The 24,888-nt window shown below is 38.3% G+C and overlaps 1 protein-coding gene across 3 annotated transcripts in view; it reads right to left on the bottom strand.

The window, feature by feature from the left end:
- TMX3 (thioredoxin related transmembrane protein 3) overlaps positions 1-24,688 on the bottom strand; it is a 43,105-nt gene extending 18,417 nt beyond the window's left edge. The window contains exons 1-9 of one of the 3 annotated variants that reach the window (XR_002345979.1): positions 24,426-24,543; positions 23,448-23,502; positions 17,505-17,544; positions 16,169-16,292; positions 8,122-8,167; positions 6,734-6,814; positions 3,780-3,879; positions 3,015-3,092; positions 2,242-2,308 (exon numbers count right to left, since the gene is read on the bottom strand). Coding sequence is in view for 2 of the 3 variants with exons in the window: in XM_005654478.3 (XP_005654535.1) it covers positions 2,242-2,308; positions 3,015-3,092; positions 3,780-3,879; positions 6,734-6,814; positions 8,122-8,167; positions 16,169-16,292; positions 17,505-17,544; positions 23,448-23,502; positions 24,426-24,471 (637 nt within the window). In the remaining variant the exon portion in view is untranslated. Of the gene's footprint in view, positions 1-2,241; positions 2,309-3,014; positions 3,093-3,779; positions 3,880-6,733; positions 6,815-8,121; positions 8,168-16,168; positions 16,293-17,504; positions 17,545-23,447; positions 23,503-24,425 lie in introns of those variants that run through there. The other 2 variants (XM_005654478.3, XM_021099371.1) reach the window with 2 other exon arrangements.

The raw sequence follows: 24,888 nt of genomic DNA, 5'->3' as shown, positions 1-24,888 counted from the left end.
TATAGTAATTAAAGAGTAAGTGGATGGAACTGGTGCAGATATGAATTATTTTAACATATTTTCATGTATAAAAGTTTCTCTTAACTTCCTTTTTAAGTCCAATGTCTCATGCAGCCATTCAACAAATATCCAATGAATGAAAGTGCAATTTAATTATACAGCTCTGTCTTTAGCTAACATTCTTAGTTACCTCCTTTATAATCTCAGAATATTAATCTGCCTACTACCTAGCTCATAGATGAGGGTAAGGATAAAATGAAAATATCAAGTACAAAGATGGCTTTAGCTCCTCTCTGAAGTTCCCAGAAAACAGTATCTGATACATTTTTCCTGAGTTGTTCTGAAGAACAGGAACACTTAGACCCCAGGCCTTCTGGGGCCTAAGGATGATACTATTAACCCCACCCTGTTGTCTCACCATCAACCAATCAGAGATCTGCACCTGAGCTGATCACATACCCTTGGGACTCCCCTCCCTCACCTGGCCTTTAAAAAGGTTTTGCTAAAACCCACTGAGGAGTTCTGGTGTTTTGAGCACCAGCTGCCCTGGACTCCTCAGCCGGTGCCCTGCAATAAATGCTACACTTTCCTTCACCACAACCTGGTGTCAGTAAATTGCCTTTCATGCTGATGGCAAGCATACTCAAATTTGGTTCAATAACGGTAACACTCTGGAATGTTTCTGATATGAATAAAATATTTCCTATCTGTGCTCTCCAACCAAAAGCCACACATGGCCACTGAATATTTGAAATGTAGAGAAGAGAACCTGAGTTTTCTATTTCATCAATTGTAATTTAAAATGCTATCAAGATTGCATTAGGAGGTGAGACTTGACTTTATTTTTTTCTTTTTACAGCCATACTTGGAGCATATAGTTCTGGGGCCAAGGGTGGAATCGGAGCTACAGCTGCAGCCTACACCACAGCCACGGCAACACTGGATCTGAGCCATATCTGCAGTACTCCATAGCTTGCAGCAATGCCAAATCATTAGTCCAGTTGGCAAGGCCAGGGATTGAATGTGCATCCTCACAGAGATAATGTTAGGTCCTTAGACCAACTGAACCACAATGCGAACTCCTGCATTCACTTCTACTTTTGAGTGCCTGTGCAGTGTTAAAACTTATGTTGAATTTCACTACTTCTGTTGGACCTTGAAATTTCTCCAAGTGCTCGAGTAAATTTGCTGCAAAGCCCTAAACTACCTCCAATCCCAGTTTGGGAACTGTGGGAGCAAGTGTTTGATAATAACATGGAATTACTCTTAAGTGCTGTAGCACTTAACACTTAAGTGTTATGTTTTAAAGAAACTCCAAAAAGCCACATTTTTAAACAAATGCATAATAAAGCACATAGTGATGAAAAGCCACTGAGATTTGCAAAAATACTTCAACATAAGAAGATAATTGTTGAAACAAATGTGATAAGATCTTAGTAACTGTCTCACCTGGGTGACAGATATGTACATAGGGTTTTATTTCAGCATTCTTTTTACTAAAATGTATGTTTGACATCATAAAAAAATTTTTTTAAATAGACCCATTATTTGATTTGATAGAGAAATGCTGAATAGCCAGTGAATGGTTACTTCTGTCAGGGAAAGAGATGAAGCTAGGGATGAACATCCAGAGCTTCATCACTGTTGAAGACGGTTTATTTTTATTTTAGTTTTTTGTCTTTTTAGGGCCAGACCCACGGCATATGGAGGTTCCCAGGCTAGGAGTCCAATGAAAGTTACAGGTGCTGGCCTATGCCACAGCCACAGCAATGCCAGATCTAAGCCTTGTCTGCTACCTACATCACAGCTCACAGCAACACCAGATCCTTAGCCCAATGAGCGAGGCCAGGGATCAAACCTGCAACCTCATGGTTCCTAGTCAGATTCCTTTCTGCTGTGTCATGGCAGGAACTCCAAAGATGGTTTATTTCTTTCACCTCTCTGTGTCTGAAATGTGAGACTTTCAAAAAGTATGAATATTTTAAAGTAACATATAGAAATTACATTAGGGTTCATTTCTAAAAAAGGCAAATGATCTGACAAAAAAAAGAATTTCACTATAGGCAAACTCAGAATGAAAGAACACTGAGGAAAACTATTAAGCTGAAGGGTAAGAAAAACCCAGCAATCATTCAACTAATGGGAATCGTAAGCAGTAGCTGCATTTACCTTAAATTTCACCCTCATTTAAGCCCTATAGTAAACAAAGTGTTTTATGTTAGTTAAAACTTTGGAACTTACCGTCATAAACAAAGTAAGTTTCATCTTTGAAAACAAGCACGGCGGGCATCTCTTTCAGGGTCACATACTACAAAAATCAGAAGTGTAAGAATTTATGGTTGAAAACTTTTAATTGGTATCCATGACTTTGAAAGTATTGAAAGATAACAGGGAAAAACACAACAACAACAACAAGTTACGAAGAGTTAAAAAGAGCACAGTCAATCTCACACTCATTCCAGGACTGTCTTAATAGATATCTCCTGAGACATCCCAGGCATTCTTATGAACTCATGTTCTCAGAGTTGTTAACAGACCCAAAGATATCAGGAAGTAAAGGACAGGAGGCACTCTGACATGGAAGAGGAGCAGGGGCTTAGGTAACAGTCAGCATGGGGAGGTAACCCCACCCCCCCACCCCAGGCTGTGTAACAATAAGTCCATCACTTCACTTGAGGAATCGGATGCTGAGCGCCCCACCCTCACTGGGGAGTTAGGACAGTAAGGTCTGCTGACACATATGAGAGCAGGATGAAACTGTCAACTGCTTTATAAATGGGACTTACAATGGCAACTAATGATAAGGGATAGTAGGTACCTGCCTCTTACACCTGTGTTGTTCTTATTTCAAAATAGTAAAATTATAACAGAGAATTCATTATCAAAGCAGAAGAGACATGATTTGGGTAAGCCACACAGAATGATTATGTGAGTGTGTTAATACTAAAGTCCTTTAGTTAAATATATTTGTATATTAATTAATACAGTATTTAAAATGCAATTTTAAATATTACCTCAGGAACGACTTCTTCTGAGGCAGAAAAAAAGTATGTATACACAATTAATTCTGAAGCAGCATCAATGTATTTCTCCTGTGAAGATACAAACAGAAAAAAGGTGACTTTAAATACTAATTAAGATCAAAATTCATTCCTCATTATACACTCAGAGCAAGCAGTACTATTGATAAGTAGTATAATCTCAATGTGCTACCTTAAGTCCTTTCATGTGAAATGATGAAATACAAGGAAGTGAAATAAACTGCTTCTAAGGCAAAAGACTATTGTAGCTGTTTTTATACACCTTCAGATAAAGTTCATTAAACAAGTTCAATTCATATTTATTTAATTTACTTTGATTATAATTCTAGGAAGAGGGATATGTTTGCATCCACACATGCAAACACATACATACATATTCAATAATCTTAAGACTGAGATTTTGCCTTTAAGAAGTTTACACTCAAAGTGCATTCTGCAGTCTCAAAGACTCAAAATGCTGAAGAGCAATACAGAATTTAAATAACTGGGTCAATAATAGAAGAAATAGTAAAGCAGGTAACATCTACCCACTTTTAACTCAATTCTGCTTCATGAAGGCAAACACTACAGAAGCTATATGACAAAGTATTTTCATTATAAAAATACTTAGATTGAACTAAAGTATTTCTAATAAGAGTGACTTAAGTCCCGAGTTTTGGTGAAGTCTTGGTTATATATGGAAAATTAAAATATAATACATCTGTGTTTGTGAGTTAAACAAATAAAATCATCTGATACCTTCAAAGGTGACTCTCCACCTATATAGACAAAAAATACACGATGCCTCTTTTGCACATGTTCAAACATTTGCTGACTTGGAAGTGGTCGAATTAGAGCTCTGTTTGAAAAGAAAACAAAAAAACTTGCACTTGAACTAAAGATAGTACATAATTTACTCCTATTATATGCCAGGCGACCATATCTAGAGTTACAAATACTCTTTGTACTTTTAATACTGTACTGACTGCATTTTATGTAAATCAATCCACATAAATACAATAAACTATACTCCATGTACACAATTATACCCATATAACAAAAATATAGTACCTATGATTTAATATATCAGTTAAAAAAATAACCTTGGTGTTCCCATTGTGGCACAGTGGAAACAAATCCAACTAGTATCCATGAGGCATGCAGGTTTGATCTCTGGCCCCAATGAGTGGGTCGGGGATCAACCGATTCAAACCCTAGCCTGGGAACTTCCATATGCCACAGGTGTGGCCCTAAAAAGCAAAAACTAACTAACTAAATAAATAAGCCTTAAAAAATTCCTTTAGAGAATATCATCTTACTGTTTTCATAGGCAAAGATGGGAACTATAATCCATTTAGACTCCTCAGCTATAAACAAAACAATCCACATGAGAATTATGTTTTTCCCCTTTCAAAGATCATTCACACAATATACTGCAAAATACTATCCTGGGAGTTTATAATATTGTATTAGAGTATTTATGTTTTCCTCTGTCCATTTAAATGCTATATAGTTTTAAAATACCCTATTAAAGGTTAAAATTAAAATATTTGGTAAGTTTATTACTCTTTTCAGGAAAAATAAAATGGAAAGTGATAGTCACAGTAGCATATAAGAATTTCATAGGCGTTCCCATTGTGGCTCAGTGGGTTAAGGACCTGACGTAGTGTCTGTGAGGATGCAGCTTCGATCCCTGTCCTTGTCAAGTGGGTTAAGAATCTGGCATTACTGCAAGCTGTGGTGTAAGTTGCAAATGTGGCTCAGATGTTGTATCCTGTGTTGCTGTGGCTATGGTGGAGGCTGGCAGCTGCAGCTCTGATTTGGCTTCTTGCCCGAGGAATTTCCATATGCCACAGGTGCAGCCCTCCCAAAAAAATAATCTCATAAAAAGAAAACAAAACTATGAAAAGTTGTATTATACAATCATATTTCAAGCCTAATACACTAAGAAATAAATCAAAAGTTATTATAAAATATATTGCTTACAGAGTATCATTAAAAGCTAAGAGGCAGTCTTCTCTTAAATGTGGCCTATATTACCAGATTTTTACTCCACCACATTTGCAAAAAGAACAAAATGTATTTTGCAAAGGCAAACATACTTTCAAAATGCACAATTCTTTAAATGCATTGCATCACTCTATTCTAACCTCTATTTTAATACTTTTTGTAATTAACTGGTAAATGACGCAACTCCAGAACAGACTCTTGAAATTTCCTTTGCAATAGAGTCGCTCCTAGTTACATCAGAAGGCCATCTTAAGCTTAAACTAAAACTCATTAAAAACTGCCAAAACATAAAGACTAATAACTTAAACCACTGAGGAATGAAGTAATCCTACTAGCGACCCCCTCATATAATATAAAAATATCTTAACATTTATTTATGCAAAAAGCAAATAAAGAAAATGAAATATGTAATCAATGAGAAAAAACAGTGAAAACTATATTAAAGTTTTGCACACATTAATATACAAAATTCATTCCTAATTCTATGACTTTTCTCAAACAATTTAAGCTAGATAGCACCATACCATCCAACAAATCCATCCCAATATTTTGATTTGCTGTAAAGTGATTTAAAGCTATCAATATAATATACCCTGTAAAACTCCTAAGTGCCTATACTTTTAAAGTCAAAGTAGGTTAACTATCTTGATAAATGTTCTCTTCAAAAAGTTATACACAATCACATTAAATAATTTCAAGCACCAACTTTATTACACATCACCAAGATGTAATTTATTTATTTTTTTTTAATTTTTAAATTTTATTTATATATTTATTTTTTGTCTTTTTGCCTTTTTCTAGGGTCGCTCTCTCGGCATGCGGAGGTTCCCAGGCTAGGGGTCTAATCGGAGCTGTAGCTGCCAGCCTACACCACAGCCACAGCAATGCAGGATCCGAGCCTCGTCTGTGACCTACACCACAGCTCACAGCAACACCGGATCCTTAACCCAAGGAGCGAGGCCGGGGATCAAACCCGCAATCTCATGGTTCCTAGTCGGATTCGTTAACCACTGAGCCAAAGACGTTAATTTAAAAAACAAAAAACATCACATTCAAACCAAAAGGAAACACAAAAGAATTTCTGTTTTTTTAACAGTGAAACTTCAGAGATCTATAACTAAAAAAGATTTCTGGGTTCTAGTTATGCTACATTCTAAGCAAAATGTGCAATACCTCACAGTTGGCATGAAGGAGCATGTGAAAGATGAAGTATCTCAACTACATCTGAAGAGCACATTCTGCTATCACAGGCCAGGGATTAAAGCCCAAGAATATTCGGAACTTAATATTGTGGGGTTTCTCTTAAAATTGAAAGGTTAAATAAAAATAAATCATAAACCAGGCAATACAAAAGCAAAATGATAATGAAATAAAAATTAAGATCCACACAGTTGTTAGATGTAATCAAGTTTTGAAAATGTGTTAAAAATCCATTGGGAAAAAATTCTTCTATACACAAACTGAATTTAAATGTGAGGTTAACACGTACATAACACAGATCATAGACCTTTTTATTTCTCTAGAGGATCTCTTTGCACATGTTATACAACCCTAACATTCCTTATAAATAAATAGACAAATTTTATTTAAGTTAAATACATAAAAATATGTATGTTTAATATGGTCTATTAAAATACACATCATTTTAAAATACATTTCTTTTTAAAATATCATATAGTAAAGGCCCTTCATAACAAACTTACCCAGATACTCTGTGAGCAAACTCGATTATATCATCTTTAGTTCGTGGTCCTCTGTAATTATATGCCAAGTCCCCCTTTAATCTTAAAAAGAAAAAAAAGGGTAGAAGTTTAGATTATTTCAACTGTTTTCATATCTAATGTTAATTACTACTGTCACACAAATTACAGTATATAAATAAGTAAATGCAGTGGAGTTTCAGAAGTAGTATAATCATGTAAAAAACAGCAGATAACTGCCTTCAGGCAACCAACAACTCAAAATATAAAGAAAAAGGTTGTATTTTATTCAAATTACATGAAAATACTTCACTCAGATAGGTGCACTGTGTCTATGCCCTCTAAAACATGAGTAATACACACATTCACAGTCAAGAACTTGTCAAAACATTATAATCCTATCTTTATTAAAAGGTGAGTGAAAGGACACAGAATTAAAGGTATTTTGGTAAAGGTAAAACCAATTTGAGGCAATATGACATCAGAGGAATGTGAAAGATGCTCCAAGATTACAGACTAAAATAATGCATAAGAATACCTCTTCTAGAAAATTAATTTTCCAAAAGCCTGCCAATGAATTATGTGACCAAATAACTGAAATTTTTAAAAAATTGAGAAAGCACAATAGAACACCTATAATTAAACAGAAGGAATAGAAAAAATAATTTACTAACACAAGAAAGTAAAAGAAGCTTAGTAAACATTTTTAAATAGTAAGGGAAGGAGGGAGGTCAATAAAAAACCCAAGAAATAAAATTAAGATCATCCCAAAATTTACAATTTGAGATTTTAAAATACTAAAATAACTTTATTATAAAAAATAGCTTCAAAATAATTTCTCAACTCTCCACATTGTCAAAGTAAGGATGAGGTCAGGATTAAACTCATGAGAAAATTCAATAAAAACATGATTATATTCTCCAGGACTATCACACCATCTCTTCTAATGTATACACTCTGTATCATACTGGATTAACATCTACAGATGAGATTCTTTGTTCCTTTCATCTCTAATGACACATCTATTTAAACTACAGAAAAGTAAAATTTATTAGGAGACAGGATTCACAAGTTAAACAGAATACACTCTGGAGCTCCTCAGGGGTAAAAGACCTTTCCTAATTAACAACTGTACACCATGCCCTGCTCAGCACCTGTCACAGTAAACCCAAAACACGCTTGGTGAATCAGCTGTAAACAACACATTTACTTAGGTAATAAAGAAAAGCACAAAGATGCAGTCCCTCTCCTGTGATCACAAACTGCACCTAGAAAGAACTGCTGAGCCCAAGTCTTCAATCCTCCAAGGAAGTGACTAAAATTAATGTAATAAAACGTAAGAAGAGTGAACTAATAAAAATACACATATAAACATACAACACTCAACTTACAGCTTAATTGTTGGATAACCTCGAACTCCAAACTCTGAAGCAATGCCTTGATAAGAAAAAGAATAAACAATTCTAAATTTTTTTTAAATGAGAAACTAGGTAATAAATGAGCCTTTTACTTAAAAAATATAGATATACTTATATAAACCCATATAGATATACTGTTTCTAACTCTTAAAAAAGAATGTAAACAAATACAAAAAGGAAAAAAACATGACATTCTCATTCAAAATACTTAATAATCCAACCTATAGCCTAAAAAACACTATGACAAAATAAAAAATAAATGTCAAAAGAATACGCTTTTAATCTCTTAAATATTTGTTTTAAAATATATTGTTTTATATGTATATATAAATTTATATACACACACATATATAAAAAGTCTCCCTTCTCATCTGACTTCATTTTCAGGATGAATATTTCTTTAAAAAAAAGGCCCATTTCTTCCTTTATTGTTTTTTGCATCTTAAAAGAACTGCTTTGTATTTTAATGTTAAAAATATGAATTGTAATTTCTGCAGTCAATATATGATCTAAAAGCAATTTTATGCACTTAAAAAGTTTCTGCTTTTGTAATAACCTAGGGTAATTCCACTTATTCAAAGGTTATTGTGAAATCCTCACATTAATTAAAATGACACTACAATGGCATCTTTTTGAGGGAAAGAAGAAATAATAATGAAAATAAGCAAACAATAGAGAATTAAGACTTTCAGAGGTATAGTCACCATTATAGAAAATTAATACTATACTGCTTTACAAATTAAAGGCAGCTAGGACAGGAAAGAAGACAAAATATTCTCAGTAGACCAAATACAGTATATTCATACAACTATACTAGTATATACAAAGTATACTATATTTACTAACATCTTACCCTTTGTTAATTTTCTTTCCTTTCTAGAATATTATCACAAATGAGTATAAGAAAACTATTTTTCTAAGTGGGTTCTGATTTATGAATCACTTCAGTATTAATTCTGGTTTCTCATCACTTCCCACCAATATACAAGAATAAAGTAAACTTGTGGCAAGTAATACCCAAAATCTCTCTTTATTCTTTTCTCAACTCTAGGAGCTTCTTCTTTAAACATACAGAAAGAGGTGACCAGAAGGTTCTGGACAGTGATCAACACTGCCTTTTATTAGAAGCAACAAAAAAATAGGTAACAAAAATAGGAACTCAGTAAACACACACACATAAACATATATATTTTATTGATGTATAGCTGATTTACAATATTATGTTAGTTTTAGGTGAATAGCATGATTCAATATTTTTATAGACTATATGCAAATTAAAGGCAGCTAGGACATTTAAAGTTATAAAATATGGCTATATTTCCCTGTGCTATACTGTACAATATATCAGTGTTGCTTATTTATTTTATACATACTAGTTTGTATCTCTTAGTTCCACATCCCTATCTGGCCCCTCCTTGCTTCCCTCTTCCCACTCTAATCCACTAGTCTTCTATATCTGTAAATCCATTTCAGTTTTGTCACATACAGTCATTTGTTTTTTTTTCTTTCAGATTCCACAAATAAGTAATAATGTGTATTTCTCTTTCTCTATGTAACTTATTTCCCTAAACATAACACTTTCTAGGTCCATCCATGTTGTTGCAAATGGCAGAATTTCATTCTTTTTTATGGCTGAGTAATACTCCACATCTTCTCAAGAAACGTGGGTTGTTTCTATGTCTTGGCTACTACCATAAATAGTGCTACTGTGAACATTAGGGTGCATTTATCTTTTCAAATTAGAGTTTTCATTCTTTCCAGATATATACCCAGGAAGGGGATTTCTGGATCATACAATAGCTCTATTTTTAGTTTTTTAAAAACTCTCCACATTGTTTTCATAGTCGCTATACTAATTTGCATTCCCACCAACACTGTACTAGGGCTCCCTTTTCTCTCTGTCCTCACCAGTGTTTATTTGTAGGCTTTTTTTTTTTTTTTTTTTTTTTTTTTTTGTCTTCTTTAGGCCCACACCCACAGCATATGGAGGTTACTTGGCTAGGGGTTGAATCAGAGCTGTAGCTGCCGGCCTATGACACATCCACAGCAGTGCTGGATCCGAGCCGCGTCTGCAACTTACACCATAGCTCATGGCAACACTGGATCCTAAACCCTGAGCACAGCCAGGATTCGATCCCACGTCCTCATGAATGCTAGCTGGGTTCATTAACCACTGAGCCATGAAGGAACTCCATATTTGCAGGCTTTTGGAGAGCAGTTCTTCTGTTGGGTGTGAGGTGATATCCCATTGTGGTGTTTCTAATAATTAGGGATGTTAAGCATCTTTTCATGTGCGCCTGTTAGCCATCTGTGTGTCTTCTTTGGAAAAAATGTCTATTCACATCTTCTGCCCATTTTTTGACTTTTTTTTTTTGGTATTGAGTTATATGAACTGTTTGTATATTCTGGTATTAATCCTTTAGTGCTCATATCATTTGCAAATATTTTTGTGTCAAGTATACTCTAATTGAAGACTGCCATTACTAAGACTGCCCTCTTCCAAGAAAAAAACGTAGATGTGGATAAAGTACATTTTTAATGCTCTCCATCCCAAATTAAGAAGGCAGGTAAATATAAGCCCTTAGTACCTTCAAATAAAACTCATTAAAAACTGCCAAAACATAAAGACTAATCTGTTGACCAAAGGAAAGGTTATAGCCTACTAGCAATTCTTTACATAATTTAGTGCAAATTTATTTATAAACAAATCAAATAAAGAAGATGAAATGTGCAATCAGTGAAAAAATACAGTGGTATTTTACAGCTGATGTTATAGTTCTTATAATAGGCTCAGAGAGAAAACCTTTCCTCCACACTTCACCCCATCACTTAATTTCCTTGATCTCAGTTTCCTTATCTATAAGATAGAGATGATACTAACCACCCTTTAGCCCCTTGGTTCTTTGAGTATTAACTTTCATTTTTGATAGAATTTCAATTGACAATGACTGTTAAAACTCCAAAGGTAGGTTTTTCTAGATGTAAATGATTATATAATAAAAAAGCACACAAGGAGTTACAAACTTCTCCATTTATCATTCGTTCTACATAAGCTCCTTAATTCTGGATTGTTTCCCCTTCTGAGGATATCACTCATCTTGTGGGGCTATGGATGACATTTACTTTTTATTTTTAATTTTTTTTTTGTCTTTTCGTCTTTTAAGGGCCACACCAGCGGCATATGGAGATTCCTAGGCTAGGGGTCTTATTGGAACTATAGCTGCTGGCCTATGCCACAGCCACAGCAACGCCAGATCCGAGCCATGTCTGCGACCTACACCACAGCTCATGGCATGCCGGATCCTTAACCCACTAAGCAAGGTCAGGAATTGAACCCGCAACCTCATGGTTCCTAGTCGGATTCGTTTCTGCTGTGCCACGACGGGAACTCCTGGGTGACATTTAAGTCAGTAAATGTGGAAAAGCATCTTACAGAGAGTCTGGCACATAGAGACCCTCAAATGTTGGGTCCATTTTCTCCTATTCTTGATCATGACTTCACTGTTAACTAATTATCTTTTGACTAATATTAATAAGAACTTGCATGTGAAGAGTATCTTATAACTGGCTTTAATATACCCTCAACTACACCTCAAAACAATTTTGTGAGGGTGGATGAAGGGTGCTAACATTATCTTTCAAAGTAAAACTTTGGAACACTTGGTAACTTGTTAGAAAGCAAGCAGTGATTAGGTAGCAGGGCCCATACTGAAACTCAAGTCTCAGGATAAATTTTTTGTTCTTTGTTTTTTCATATCAGAGAAGAATGGTTTGTAGCAAAACCTGAGATCAGTTCCTTTACAAGCTGAAGAATCCAACTGTAACATGATTAACTTCCCTTGAAATTTTGTAATTGTAAATGTTCAGAAAATGAGGTTAAGCATAAAACCCCATTTCATGTTTTCTCCTTGAAATGACAGTATCTTGATGGTCAAGACAGGCCTAAATTTGAATCATGGTGATCTTGGATCTGGGCCTAATTCTGCCTCCAACTTTGGTATTTGAAATTACTCAGTCATTTCACTGCTAATTACTTTCTGTTACTTCATCTACACAATGAAAAGAAAGAAATGAGGAGTGGAATCAATCTGAAACCCTTTTTTGCTCAAAATTACTCTTTTTTCTTAGTATTTACTGGGAGTCACTATGCATTTAACATTAGAAGAGAATAAAAAAATAAAAAGAAATTCCCAACTGGGGGAGACTCTGCCCTCCAAGAGACACTAGCAATGTCTGGAGACATTTCCTGCTGCCACAACTTGGCAGGTGGAGAGAGAGGAGTGCTGCCGGGATCTAAGGGGTGAAGGCCAATGGAATTCTAACCATCCTCAATGCACAGGAATCACTTACTTAACACCCCCCCGCCAACGAATAAGTACCTGGCCCAAAATGCGAACAGTGCCAAGTTTGAATAACTCTGAAATATAGTCATTGACTATAATCCCAAAGAGTTAAGACTGATTTGCAAAGATATCTGGGATCAAGAAATCAGAATAAGAATGGTACTGACAAAGACAGATAACAGATAATCTTTACTATAAAATGTCAAACTTAGGCTGAGCAATAAGTAGAATTTCAATGGTTTCATAATAGAAATTAGTGCATAATTACAGGTTAACACCATAACATTTTTAACTCCTGAAATTTTGAGAAACAGTTTTTGTGCTTATTTTTGAAGGAATATGTACAAAAAGAAAGTCTAAAATAATGTCTAAATTTACACTGGAAATTATATAACTTTTTAATGTTATTTAATTACAATATCATTAGTTAAAACCATACATCAAGAAACTTTTGATACAATTCCAAACACAGGGCAGGATAAATCATGACAGTTCAACTCTCTCTACTTCAGAAAATTCTATACACAGAGATTTGTTGGACTGGGTGTGACAGCATTTACTTTCAGGCACTGCAGCTACATGACTGAGAAATAATCTACCCTCAAATAGCCTGAGAGGTTTTCTACACTTAATCACTGAATAATCCTAACCCACTCCAACTGAAATCCTATAAATAGCTATCCATCAAAATAATACTTCACTTTGTGATTCTCTAACTTGAGTGTGCATCAGAATCACCTAAAGTCCATGTTAAAAATACAAATTCTAATGACCAATCTCAGAGATTTTCATTTGGCCTTTGCAATATGAATTTATATTGAGCACTCCAGGTGACCTGATGCATGTAGCCTGCAGCCTAAATGCCGGGAAACACTGATGCTCTATCTGAAAAGTAAACTATACGGATGAAAGAGACATATACAAAAGAGCAAATCCTTCAGGGCTCTACAGTTAGACTTAAAACATGGCCAACAGAGAGCCTGAAAAAAAATTCAATTTCTTCATCTGTTTAATTCCAAGTTTTACTAAATTGTCTATATTTGAGCTGCCTTGAAATATTCAAGAAAATTTTAAGAATTATATGCCAAAATCTATTTGTAATATTTAGATGAGTTTTTGAAGATTTACTTTTTTTCTATAGCACATAAAACATCTTCTTGATTCTTTAATAAAGGAACTATGCATCCATCACTGACATCAAACTCTAAACACCAATTTACTTATCCTTATTAATTATCATCTGAGTGAAATGAATACTTGAAGAATATATGTATATGCATGTCTAATCAAAATATATGGCTAGATACAAGAACTTACTCTCAGGAGCAACAGCTGAAAGGAATAATTTCTTAAACCTTGTAAAAAGCTTATTTCAAGAAATATCAACTCAAGCATATTAGTTTCTCTCTCTCTTTAAAGTCACAGCAATTCACTTCTGTGACTCAATAACTCCAGTTCCAACATCTCACCTGCACTTTAGTTCCTTATATTACCAAACATTATTAATAAAGCAAAATACCACAAATTCAAAACAACTGCTAACATGAAAACACACACAAAATTAAATTACTCTTTTCCATTTAACCAATGGTAATGGAGTTCAGTGTGAACTATGCTAAGAATCGTACACTGTTCTTTGCAATTTTTTTTTTTTTTTTTTTTTTTTTTTTTTTTTTTTGGTCTTTTTAGGGCTGCATTCGCAGAGGTTCCCATGCTAGGGGTCGAATCGGAGCTATAGCTGCCAGCCTACACTACAGCCACAGCAACACCGTATCAGAGCAGCATCTGCAACCTATACCACAGCTCATGGCAATGCAGGATCCTTAACCCACTAAGCAAGGCCAGGGATCCAACCTGCGTCCCCATGGGGGACATCTGTTATTTAACCTACCACATCTGTTATTCAACCCTTAGAAATGTCTGTAAGAATTACTGTTTCCCCTTGACTTCCCGACCAACCACCCAAGTCTGCCCCCCAGCGTCCTAAATCAAGATGCATACAAAAGTCAGCCTAGATGACCTTTCTGTCTCTAACTCTTCATTCCATCCTATATGTTTCTGCCAAAAAATATTTTTATTAAATTATCTGCCTTCTCAAAATTGTGAATTAACTCTCAATTGACAACTGATAAATCCAAAACACTTTGTCCCACTTGAGAGGCTCTTAAAATCTGGTACTATCCCTTAGCACTTTATATGTGCTAGCCACTGTGCTATGGGTTTGGAATAAGAAATAAATCTTACAACTTTGAGAATTACCACTCTCATTTACAGACAAGGAAACTGAAATTAGGAGAAGTTAGGCACCTTCTCAAAGCTACAAAAGTAGATAAGACAGAGTTGGGATTACAACATAAGTCTACCTATTTCCAAAGCTGTATCCAGAGTACAATGCTGATTTCCTAAAATGAAATGCACATTTCATAATTCTACTTTCTTCATTAATTAAAGGAAAAGGGAACCTACATGTATTGGACACTACAAGGGGCTTCACATGTGCTACATCATTCTAATCTCCAAACAACCAATGAAAGATGCACTACAATTAAATATTTGCCAGTGTGGAAATCAAAGTCTAGAGACGTTAAGAAACTTTCCTCATGTTACAGGGCAAAAGCAGAAGGCAGAGCCAGGGTGTGATCTACTTCCTGAAGCTATACTCTTTCCAATTCTGTACGATACTTCATACTTCTGTCAACTTAGTTTTGCCTTTTTCCATATCCTTTAAGATTGATCCAGGGTCTGATAATCAATATTTTAGGCTTCATGGGGTCTACAGTCTCTGTTACAACTACTCGATTCTGCCTCTGGGACCCTAAACACCCATAGACAATGGTAAACAAAGGAGAGCAACTGTTCCAATAGAGCTCTATTTGTAAAGCAGGTATGGGGACCAGGCCACATCCAGGGCTAGGGTTTGCCAGCCTCTGCTGGAAGACACTCTAGTCTCTGGTAGAGACCTACTAAGGTTATTCTCAGCTCTATGATTTTTCTTTAATATGCTCTCTAATGTGAATACTTTCCTGATCCTCACTTGTATTTATCCTAACTCAGCTCAGCCTTCACATACCCATCTACTCCCCTACCAGGCCACTGAGGCTGCTCAGACAGCAAACTCTCATTCTTAACCCAAAGAGCTACACCAAGAGTCCAATATTTAAGTTTCCGTAGCTGTCTTAGGCAAATGATTCTCTGAAGGAGTTCCCCCTTGTGGCTCAGTAGTAACAAACCCGACTAGTATCCATGAGGACGTGGGTTCGATCCCCGGCCCTGATCAGTGGGTTAAGGATCCGGCGTTGCCATGAGCTGTGGTGTAGGTTGCATACACAGCTCAGATCTGGCATTGCTGTGGCTGTAGCTCCAATTCTATCCCTAGCCTGGAAACTTCCATATGCTATGGGTGTGGCCCTAAAAAAACAAACAAACCAAAAAGATTCTCTCAAGTGGGCTCAACAGAGGAACAGCGTCTTATACAGCTATGTTAGGTATAAGATTACAATATATACATTCAATGGTTAATTCATCTAACTCATAAAATATATAGTCTGAAATCTCTAAAATAACTTTAATTTTACATAAGCAAAAAAAAGTCTTCCTCTTACCTTGAATACTGCTTCATGTAATTAAAACATTATCATTAAGAAAACAATAGAATAATAAACTAAATAAAAGCTTACTAGAATAGGAAGTAGCATCCATCTTTCCAACTTTAACTGGAGAACCAATACTTTTCATCTCAAGACCAACTTCATTCCAAATCGGTTCCAGTTTTTTACAATGGCCACACCAGGGTGCATAAAACTTGTTTAAAAAAAAGAGAGACAAAACTACTAAGATGTTGTGCTACTGTGGATATCAATCTTAATTTTAAAAGAATCCTTTTGACTAAATGATTGGATAGCAATCTGTTTTAGACAAAAATTCTAAATATAATTTTTTAAGTGCTTACAAAATAAAAGAACAAACACACACAATCTAGACAGGTCAACTCCTAGGATATACCTGAACACTGATACTAATTTTAAGTTAATTTTAAATGACTACTGGTATCTATTTAAAACAGATGACTTACAATACAAACATCTTTGCTCCCAACTATGTCCACGTTATGTATAAAATGAAGCCACCAATATACTTCATACATCATATGCATATCCCTTAAGTATTAATGATAAACATCGATCTATTTCTACTACAAAAATTCCAACACAGTAGGTACCTTTGCTATTTTAAGCATAACCACTGTTAAGACACATGGGGTTATCTGGATGACTGGTTTGGCAAAGTGACAAATCAAGCTGATAAAACTAAAACCACAGTTCTTCCTTCTTGAGAATCACCAGATGGCTGGGGTGGTACTTAGGTTCCTCCAGTTAAATAGTGTAAAAAACTGCTTGTTGTATTTTTGAGAAATAAGACATCTCTTTTATTAACATTACACTATGGAAATGTTCAAAGATATACAAAAGGAGAGAGACAGAACTAAATGAGGAATCTTCATGCCTCATTGCCCGGCTTCAGCAGATGTCAGCTCTGCCATTCTCATTCCATCTTTTCTCCTGCCACTCTGCTTTTTCACTGAAGCATGTTAAAATGAATTCCAAACATCACAAGGGTTAAACACATTCAAAACGTCAAAGTGAGGAAAAGAAGATGAAAATTTGATTTTGTTCACAAAGATGAGAATATGATTTTGACTGCCAGGTGTATTAATACAATCTCCTGAATAATATGAAAAGATGAGAGTGAATTCTATAATAAAATCAGACCATAATCTCTCTTGGATATAATCCACAGTGGACCTCATTAGAATTTCAACAAAAACAACTTCCCTTGTCAGGAATCCTAAGGCTCTGAGGTTCACTTTAATATAAATACCCAAACAGAACTACCCAAGAAAACAGTGTGGGTAATACACATTAGTACTATTACTAAATTTAGGTAAAGGAGAATAGAAAATAATACTTAAAGTGGTAGGGGTGGTTAATTAGTAAAAAAAATTTACATACTCACATCTACAAGCCAAATATCATCTTTTCGATTGTCTTTAAACCTAAAAAACAAAAACAAGAAAACACATCTTTGTTAAGTTTTACAGGTGAACATAATAAATTGATAAATACAGGCACAAAGAAGAAATTCCTTCAATAATTTTTTATTTAAAAGTTTTACTCAGTGACCTCTAAATCTCATCCATTAATTATCTTCATACAAGTAGAGAAATGATAAATTAGGAGTAAAGAATCAAAAAAAAAAAATTTTAAGTGGGACTTGGTAGAAAGAGATTTTTTCAGCCTTAGCCTGCAACCCTCTATTCCATGTACACCCATTCACTGCAGTGACTGGAGTAGGCCTGAGGGGCTATCCTTAGAAAGGTGGCTCCTGGGTGGCAAGACTAGCTCTTGGGTGGCATCTGGGAATTTGAATTTCAGGAGTTCCCACCATTTTCTGTTAATGGTGGCTGGTTGGTCCCACATTTTACAAACAATGTGGTCTTCTGATGAACAGCTACTAAGCTTCAGGGAGTCTGAAATTTTGGTAACAGCTGGGCAGAGAGGTGCCAACATGGCCAATCCCCAGTAAAAATTCTTGGGCTGAGTCACTAGTGAGTCACCAATGAGCTTCTTTGGTAGGCAACATTTCACACATGAGGTTGTAACTCCTGATGGAGAAATTAAGAATATCCTATGTGACTCTACAAGGAAAGGACCCTTGGAAATCTGTTCCTGGTTCCTCTGGAATCCGCCCCACATGCCCTTTTCCCTTTGTTGACTTTGCTTTGCGTCCTTCCACTGTAACAAATCATAGCTCTGACTTGCCTGTAGGCTGAGTCCTGTGAGCACGCCTAGTCAATCACTGAACTTGGGGGTGCTCCAGGGGACTATGACTCAATACAATCAAAGAATTTTCCTAAAACACAGTTCTGATCACATTACTTAAATTATTTAACATTTTCTAGGACCCTTCCTACAACCTACAAAGATCTGGCTCCAACCTATCTCCCCAAATATAGCACCCTATAATTTCCAGACTATGGTAATCATAGCTAAACTTATAGAGTTTGACTTCCTATATACTTTCATGTTCAAATCCTATCTAAGCCAAAAACACTACTAACTCATAATGCCTTCCTAAATTCCTCAAAGCTAGAAACAATCTCTCTGTATGATCTTAATCCTCTTTATGATTCTCACCAATTTTCATACATTGTAGTTTACATGTTATCCACAGATTTGCTAATCAAGGAAAAGTATATTTGTTTCATCTCCTAGTGTCTTTCATAGTGACCTGTATTTAGTTTATATTGGATGAATGACAAAAGTTCCCTATGGGGATACTTTACTAAGATTCTTCACCCTACAGGTAAAACAGAGAACATACACCCCATACCTGAGCTCTGAGGTCCAAGGTGCTCACCAACTATCCAACTACAACACAATCTGCTGTGTACCAGGGACAAAGACAGTACCCTAGGTTGGTGAAACAGATATTTTGCCTCTTCTCTACTTTTGGTTTACAGTGTAAGTTCTACTTAATACTCATCCCATGGGGCTCACCAGGAAAGCATCATGGCTACTGTAGGCAAACTGTTGAATTAAAGTCCTCTGATTGTCATTATTCTTGAGGTCCTTGTAGGCAAAAACTCATGCTCTGCCCCCAACAGTGAAGGGAGGAGATCGCTGTCTCCCATTCCTGGATGTTTAATAGTCATCCTCCTCTCCCAGGACTCTTCTTTAGACCTTGGGAAGGAGTTGAAGGGTACAGAAGTCTCTTACAAGGTCCCACATGGAGAGGGAAGTGTCAATAATTGCAAGAGTATGCAATTAAAGGGGGCAGATAACTTGTTCAAACATGCAGGGCTAAGAAGTAACTGACTGGGGAATGGCTGAGCCCCCTACTGCTTGCCTCAAATGTGTAATCCAGGCTGTGGTAATCTCACCCCTTCCCATCAATTGATTAAACTTGTCCTTTAATTGTCCTGGGGATTGGGGTGATATGGAAAGTCTGTGGTATGCCTCATCACTGGGCTCACTGATGTATGTATAGCTTGGGCCCCAAATCCAGGGCTGTTTTCAGATGCAGTGTTCTCAGGGAACCTGAAGAGGAAACAAAGGTGGTCTTAGAAGGCCTGACAGTGTGGCCTGAGTCAGTGTAATATACAGGGATGGCTAGGAAAAACCTAGAGAAAGTGTCAACTGCAGCTGGGATCCAGGGGGACACTATGGATGGGCTGAGGTGCCTAATGTGTTCTGAGAATGCCCTGGCCCAACAGGAAATAATCTGATCCTGAGTAAATTATTTTTAGCCTTGACCAAGGTCTGACAGCTTTTCCATTCTGGTTCAGTCTTCTTGCAACAGTGGCAATCCATGCATGCCAGCCCAACCTAGGATGGTGTGTGAATTTCCACAGGCCATCCTCTCATGGCTCCAGGAGGCAATGAGTTACACATCTGCTTGCTCTGGGATGAAGAACAATTCTCATTTAGCTGACAAGCATGGAACACTCATTGGTTATTTCCCTTTGTCAGCAAAGGGGCCTTTCTAGTGAGCATCCATGGAGGGAACAAAAGGCTTATTAGGGGCAAAACCAATCTTTACCCGAATGTCTCATCCTCACAGTGGGTCTGTTTTATATGCCACACAACCAACGGCCAAGCAATTAGCCACTGCCTATAAAGCTGGTGAAAACAGGGCAGGGCTCATTTGCTGGTACTGAAACAAGGAGCAGGAAGGTGGGGGAACAGCAGGGCAGATAATCATAGTCTTCCCCACTGCATGAAGCTTCCCATTGTGCAAAGGTCCTTTATCGTGCTTGAGAAGGACAGGACTTGCTCAGGTTGGACAGCAGCTACACCCAATTCCATCCCAGTATAAATTAACCAGGAGGAGCCACCCATGAACCAGGCTCATAGGTGGTATGGGAGGTCTCTCCATCTGGGTCTCCCTGGGGCCAGAGGAAGTAGTGGCTTCTTGGGTATTGTCCCTGGGAGATGGAGTGACACCCCTGAGACCTTTTCACTGAGCTGTGAGACTCCAGCTGGGCTCCTGGATGAGCTATCACTAGTTCACTAGATTCCTGAGCTGTTGTTCTTCAGTCCACCAACATCCAACAGGCCACTGACTACCTCTCAAAAGGTAGGTATTTTTCAGCCAACCTGGGGAACCTATCAGGTCTATGCTGCTCTGTGGTGTTGTTCTTCTGCCATAAACTCAAATCAGTGAACTGAAAGGGTGCCGAGATGTGCAACTCAAATGGCAGATGTGGACCAGTGAGGCCCAGGGGAAGGGAAACCTGGTGGCCTGCTTAAGCGCCTCAAGAGTATCCTGTTGGGTGGGCCCCTGTGGCTTTTCAAGTACCTGGTAGATGGGTGCCAGATCTCTGAATGAGTTATGTGACAGTATCAGTAGCCCAACAAGCCCTTCAAAACATAGGCCTTTTTTATTTTGGGGTCAGAAAGAGACAAGAGTTTGGTAGTGACCTCTAAAAGAATGAGATGAAATACACTTTCCCAGTTCACACCAAAGAATTTCAGTTGGGTACCTGGGTACTTGTACCTTGTTGGTATTAACATCCTAGCCATGTTGCCACTTGAGTCATCATGGTGTCTGGTCCTTGTAGGCAGGGACTGTCTAGATGCTCTAGGAGGTCATTATCAACGCAGTGAAAGGTCAGTGCCCCTCTTGGAGGTTTTTCCAAGTCATGGCCTACCCACTGAGAGCAGCAGACAGGCAGGTAATGTAGATATCACGGGACAGTAAAAATGTGTTGGAATCCATTCCAAGTGAAGGGATTTGATCCTGATCAGCCCAGTGACGAGAGGTGCTGGCATCTGACATCACAAATGTCATAAACCAAGCTCCCTCTAGTAGACCTTCCTTATGTCAGGTCATACCTGCATCAAGAGTAGCTCTAAAGCTCTATGGCATTGAGGTACCTACCATCAATGCTGAGTCTTCAGGTACCCAAGGCCTTGTGCCCAGGCCACATGGGGCCACTGAATAGAGAAAGTTTCATAGAGCACTTAGAGACAATAGCACTAAGAGCTGGTAGCCGGTAGGTTCGGTCTTCCACATGCTCCAGGAAGAGGCCTCAAGTGCAGCAATTTCCACTGGGGCTTAGGGACAAAGTAGGAGTGCACATAGCTAATCATCTATACCAATGAGCACACTGAATAGTAGGGCCCAAAAGTACCCATCCAGAACCCAGCCTGGGCAAGGGGGCTGGTGTTGGTCATCATAGACTCAAAACCAGACGGCATTACATGTATTTTCCTCATTGTGGGAGCAGGGTTTGCAGGGATTATACACACTGCACTGATATCAAAAGAGCCAGAGAAGTGCAGTTCTTCCCTACCTCCCCAGGCAACCCCACTGGGGAGAGAGATGCCTCAGTTTAAGATACTGTCAAGGTCTAGGTGATTTGGGAGCTCTGTCACTCTTCTCCAGGCAGGATGGCAGGCATAATTCCAAGAGTCACAGGCTGTCATCACACTGACCCTTGGACAATGCCCATCAGACCCCTCACACACTGATACCTGGCCATGAGGTCCTTTGTAAGAAGCCTATCAATTTCCTCCCCTGAGACCCCATTACTGAATAACCACACTAACCCTCAGATCTTTCTGGAAAGGCTCTTGCACAGGTCATACAGGAGAGGGTGCCCAGGTCCCTCTCACTGTCACTCTTTGTGGTAGTCAGTCTCTGCTCTCTTCATGGTGGCTGCTTCCTCCATGTCCAGAAATTTGTCACTTAAGCCTTGGGTTGCATTACAGACTAAGTAACCTGACTTCATAAGGATGCTAACTGGGTCCGAGAACAAGCAGACATTTCCTTGTGTAGAGGTGTAATTAGGACAACAAGCCAAACTGAAAGTAACAATCAAGGCTTTATTCACTTACTGAGACAATGCAAGCCAAGAGGCAAAATAAATAAATAAATAAATAAGGGGCCAGCTCCTCGGTGTTCCATTTTTCTGAGCAGAACTGGAACAGGTGAGGGTCAGGCAACATAGCACAAAGGAATCCACCTCACTGCCCAGGAGCACTGAACCCAAGGCTTCTGCCTCTCAGGACCCATGCGCAGAGGGAGGGAGACAGGAAAGGGACAATAGTGGAAAGGTACTGAGTCCAAGTGGAAAAATGCGCCTCACCCAAGCCTGTCAATAAGGCAGATGGTCTCAGCAGAGATACCTCTGAAATGCCTTAGGGGAGGCTGCCCCTAACACTGAGGCCTCCAAAAGAGGCTGAGTATGCAGATAAGACAGACAGCACTGCTGACCTGGGGGCCTGAGTCTATGACTACAACTCCCTCCAGAGACTGCAAAGCCTTGGCTGTGTACCAAATCTGGTGTGGGGAGGGCAGCTTCCCCCTGGAGGCCTGCCAGCAAAAGCCTAGTAATTGCTGGAGTCAGGCGTGAAAAATCATGCACAGGATTTTGGATTGAGGCAGGATTTCACCTGCTATAAACAATGACTTGTGATTAATGCTGTGTTACTATGTGGTTACCAAATTCCAGCACCCACTTAGTAGCAACTAAAGGCAAAATATATAACAAATATACAAGGTAAAATGGTTAAAATAGAAGAGTGCCATTTTTTTTTTTTTTTGATCTTTTAACTGTCCTTAAAACTCTTTTGCGCCCAATCCTGTTTTGTATATATAGCACTGATGGCAATTTCTGGAACAAAATTACTGTTGTATTAACACTGGCCATTACTGTCTCTATTATCAAAGGATTAGATTCATACTATGTTGTACGCTTTAAGCTAATATATTTTACATCACCTATACTTAAAAAAATTTCTAACTCCATACGGAATTAGAAAATTATGTGGTGTAGATTAAGTGCTCGATAAGACAAGATAATTTTTTAAAAATATTAGATTCATACAAATATTTTGGTAACATCTCAGTTGGAAAAAGTTTAAGACACTATTTAAAAACATATATACTCACGATTCATCTAAATCTTCTACAAATCCTTTACAGAATGCCACATCAAGTAAAAAAACTGAAAAAGAAAAGAATAAATGCTGATTTACCTTCTGGCTTACATACTTAGTCACCTATAAAATATTTTGTTTTTTTACAACCTATCAAAACATCATCATTTATCTATCCCAGGGCACAAGCATTGTTCACCTGTTTAAAAAATATTTAATCTGCATGCAACGACATTTTGACAGCAAGTTCTACGTAAACTAAAAAATCTAAGGCACGGAAGTTCTTTTTTTACATATTTTTACTTTCATCCTATTTTTCCCTTTTACTTTTCCATCTTTTTGTAGTAAAGATGAAAATTCATCTTCTTCATCTCCTTTTCTCTAGCAGAATTTATCTCTATAAATTTCAAACACCATTCAAAAGACTACCCCTCTCACCACTGATATATAGAAACAAAATTGAGCTACACTTCTAATACTGACTACAGAATGTAGTGGGAACTAAGAGGCTGCTCTGTAAGTGGCCATATCACGGTGAGAACCGGGGTACTTCTGATGATGGCACGAGGCTGGGAAGGGCCAACACACGTTCAGATCAGTTCTCACACCGCACAGCCCGTAAGACCTGACCGTAATCGGTCCTTGACCCTCCCTCTCTTTAGCCCCCGCGAAGGTTAAAAACTCTTCAGATGTGACAAAATTAAGAACCTAAAGGCAAAGCAAGGTTTGGCCACTAGTGAAGGAGTCGGCGCTTCTGAAACTTCTTGCCGAACCGAGAACAGAAACCACTGCAAGGCACGGGTCTCCTGTGAAGCTGCGCTGGGGGAGGACCGTAAGGCTGCCGGTCACCGGACCACCATCAGGAGAGTACTTCGGCGGCAACCCCCTCAGGCCTCTCGCCCCCACTGCCGAGACCCTGCTCCAGCCCCGCACCCTATCCCACCTGGGCGAGGGTCCCCGCCCCCTCCCGCACCGCCCAAGCGGCCTTTACCTGTGGCGCACAGCCCCAAGGCGGCCCCGCGACTCCGAGCCGCCATGCTCGCCGCAAAGGAGCTGCAAAAGCCGACACTGCGGAGGGAAGAGAAAAGAACACCGGCGGCCGCCGCCTGCGCTTCCGGAAAGGGAAGCCGGCTGGCCTGTGCCCGTAAGGGAAGCTCGGCGCTAGGGGCGGGGGCGCAGCAGGCCGGCCTCTGGTATCCTCCCAAGAACCGCCACCTCGCCTCTGAGCATGCGCGGAACTACAGCGCCTGCGCGGAACTGGAACGCATGCGCGGTCACGACTTCAAAGCAGCGCCCTGGCTTCCTCCGGGAGCGTGGGAACCTGGAGCGGGGGCGCCTTCCTTTGGGGGCGGAGTGGTGTGTGGGGACTAGGATAGAGGGACTTCCGGAAAATTAAATGCCCGCTGTTTTCTGCGCGGAAGGTGAGGTAGACTGAACGCTTGAGATTGGATTTT

This window comes from Sus scrofa, chromosome 1 (assembly GCF_000003025.6).
Source record: "Sus scrofa isolate TJ Tabasco breed Duroc chromosome 1, Sscrofa11.1, whole genome shotgun sequence".
In the NCBI taxonomy this organism is placed as follows: Eukaryota; Metazoa; Chordata; class Mammalia; order Artiodactyla; family Suidae; genus Sus; species Sus scrofa.
This window is presented reverse-complemented; position numbering and strand designations above follow the sequence as displayed.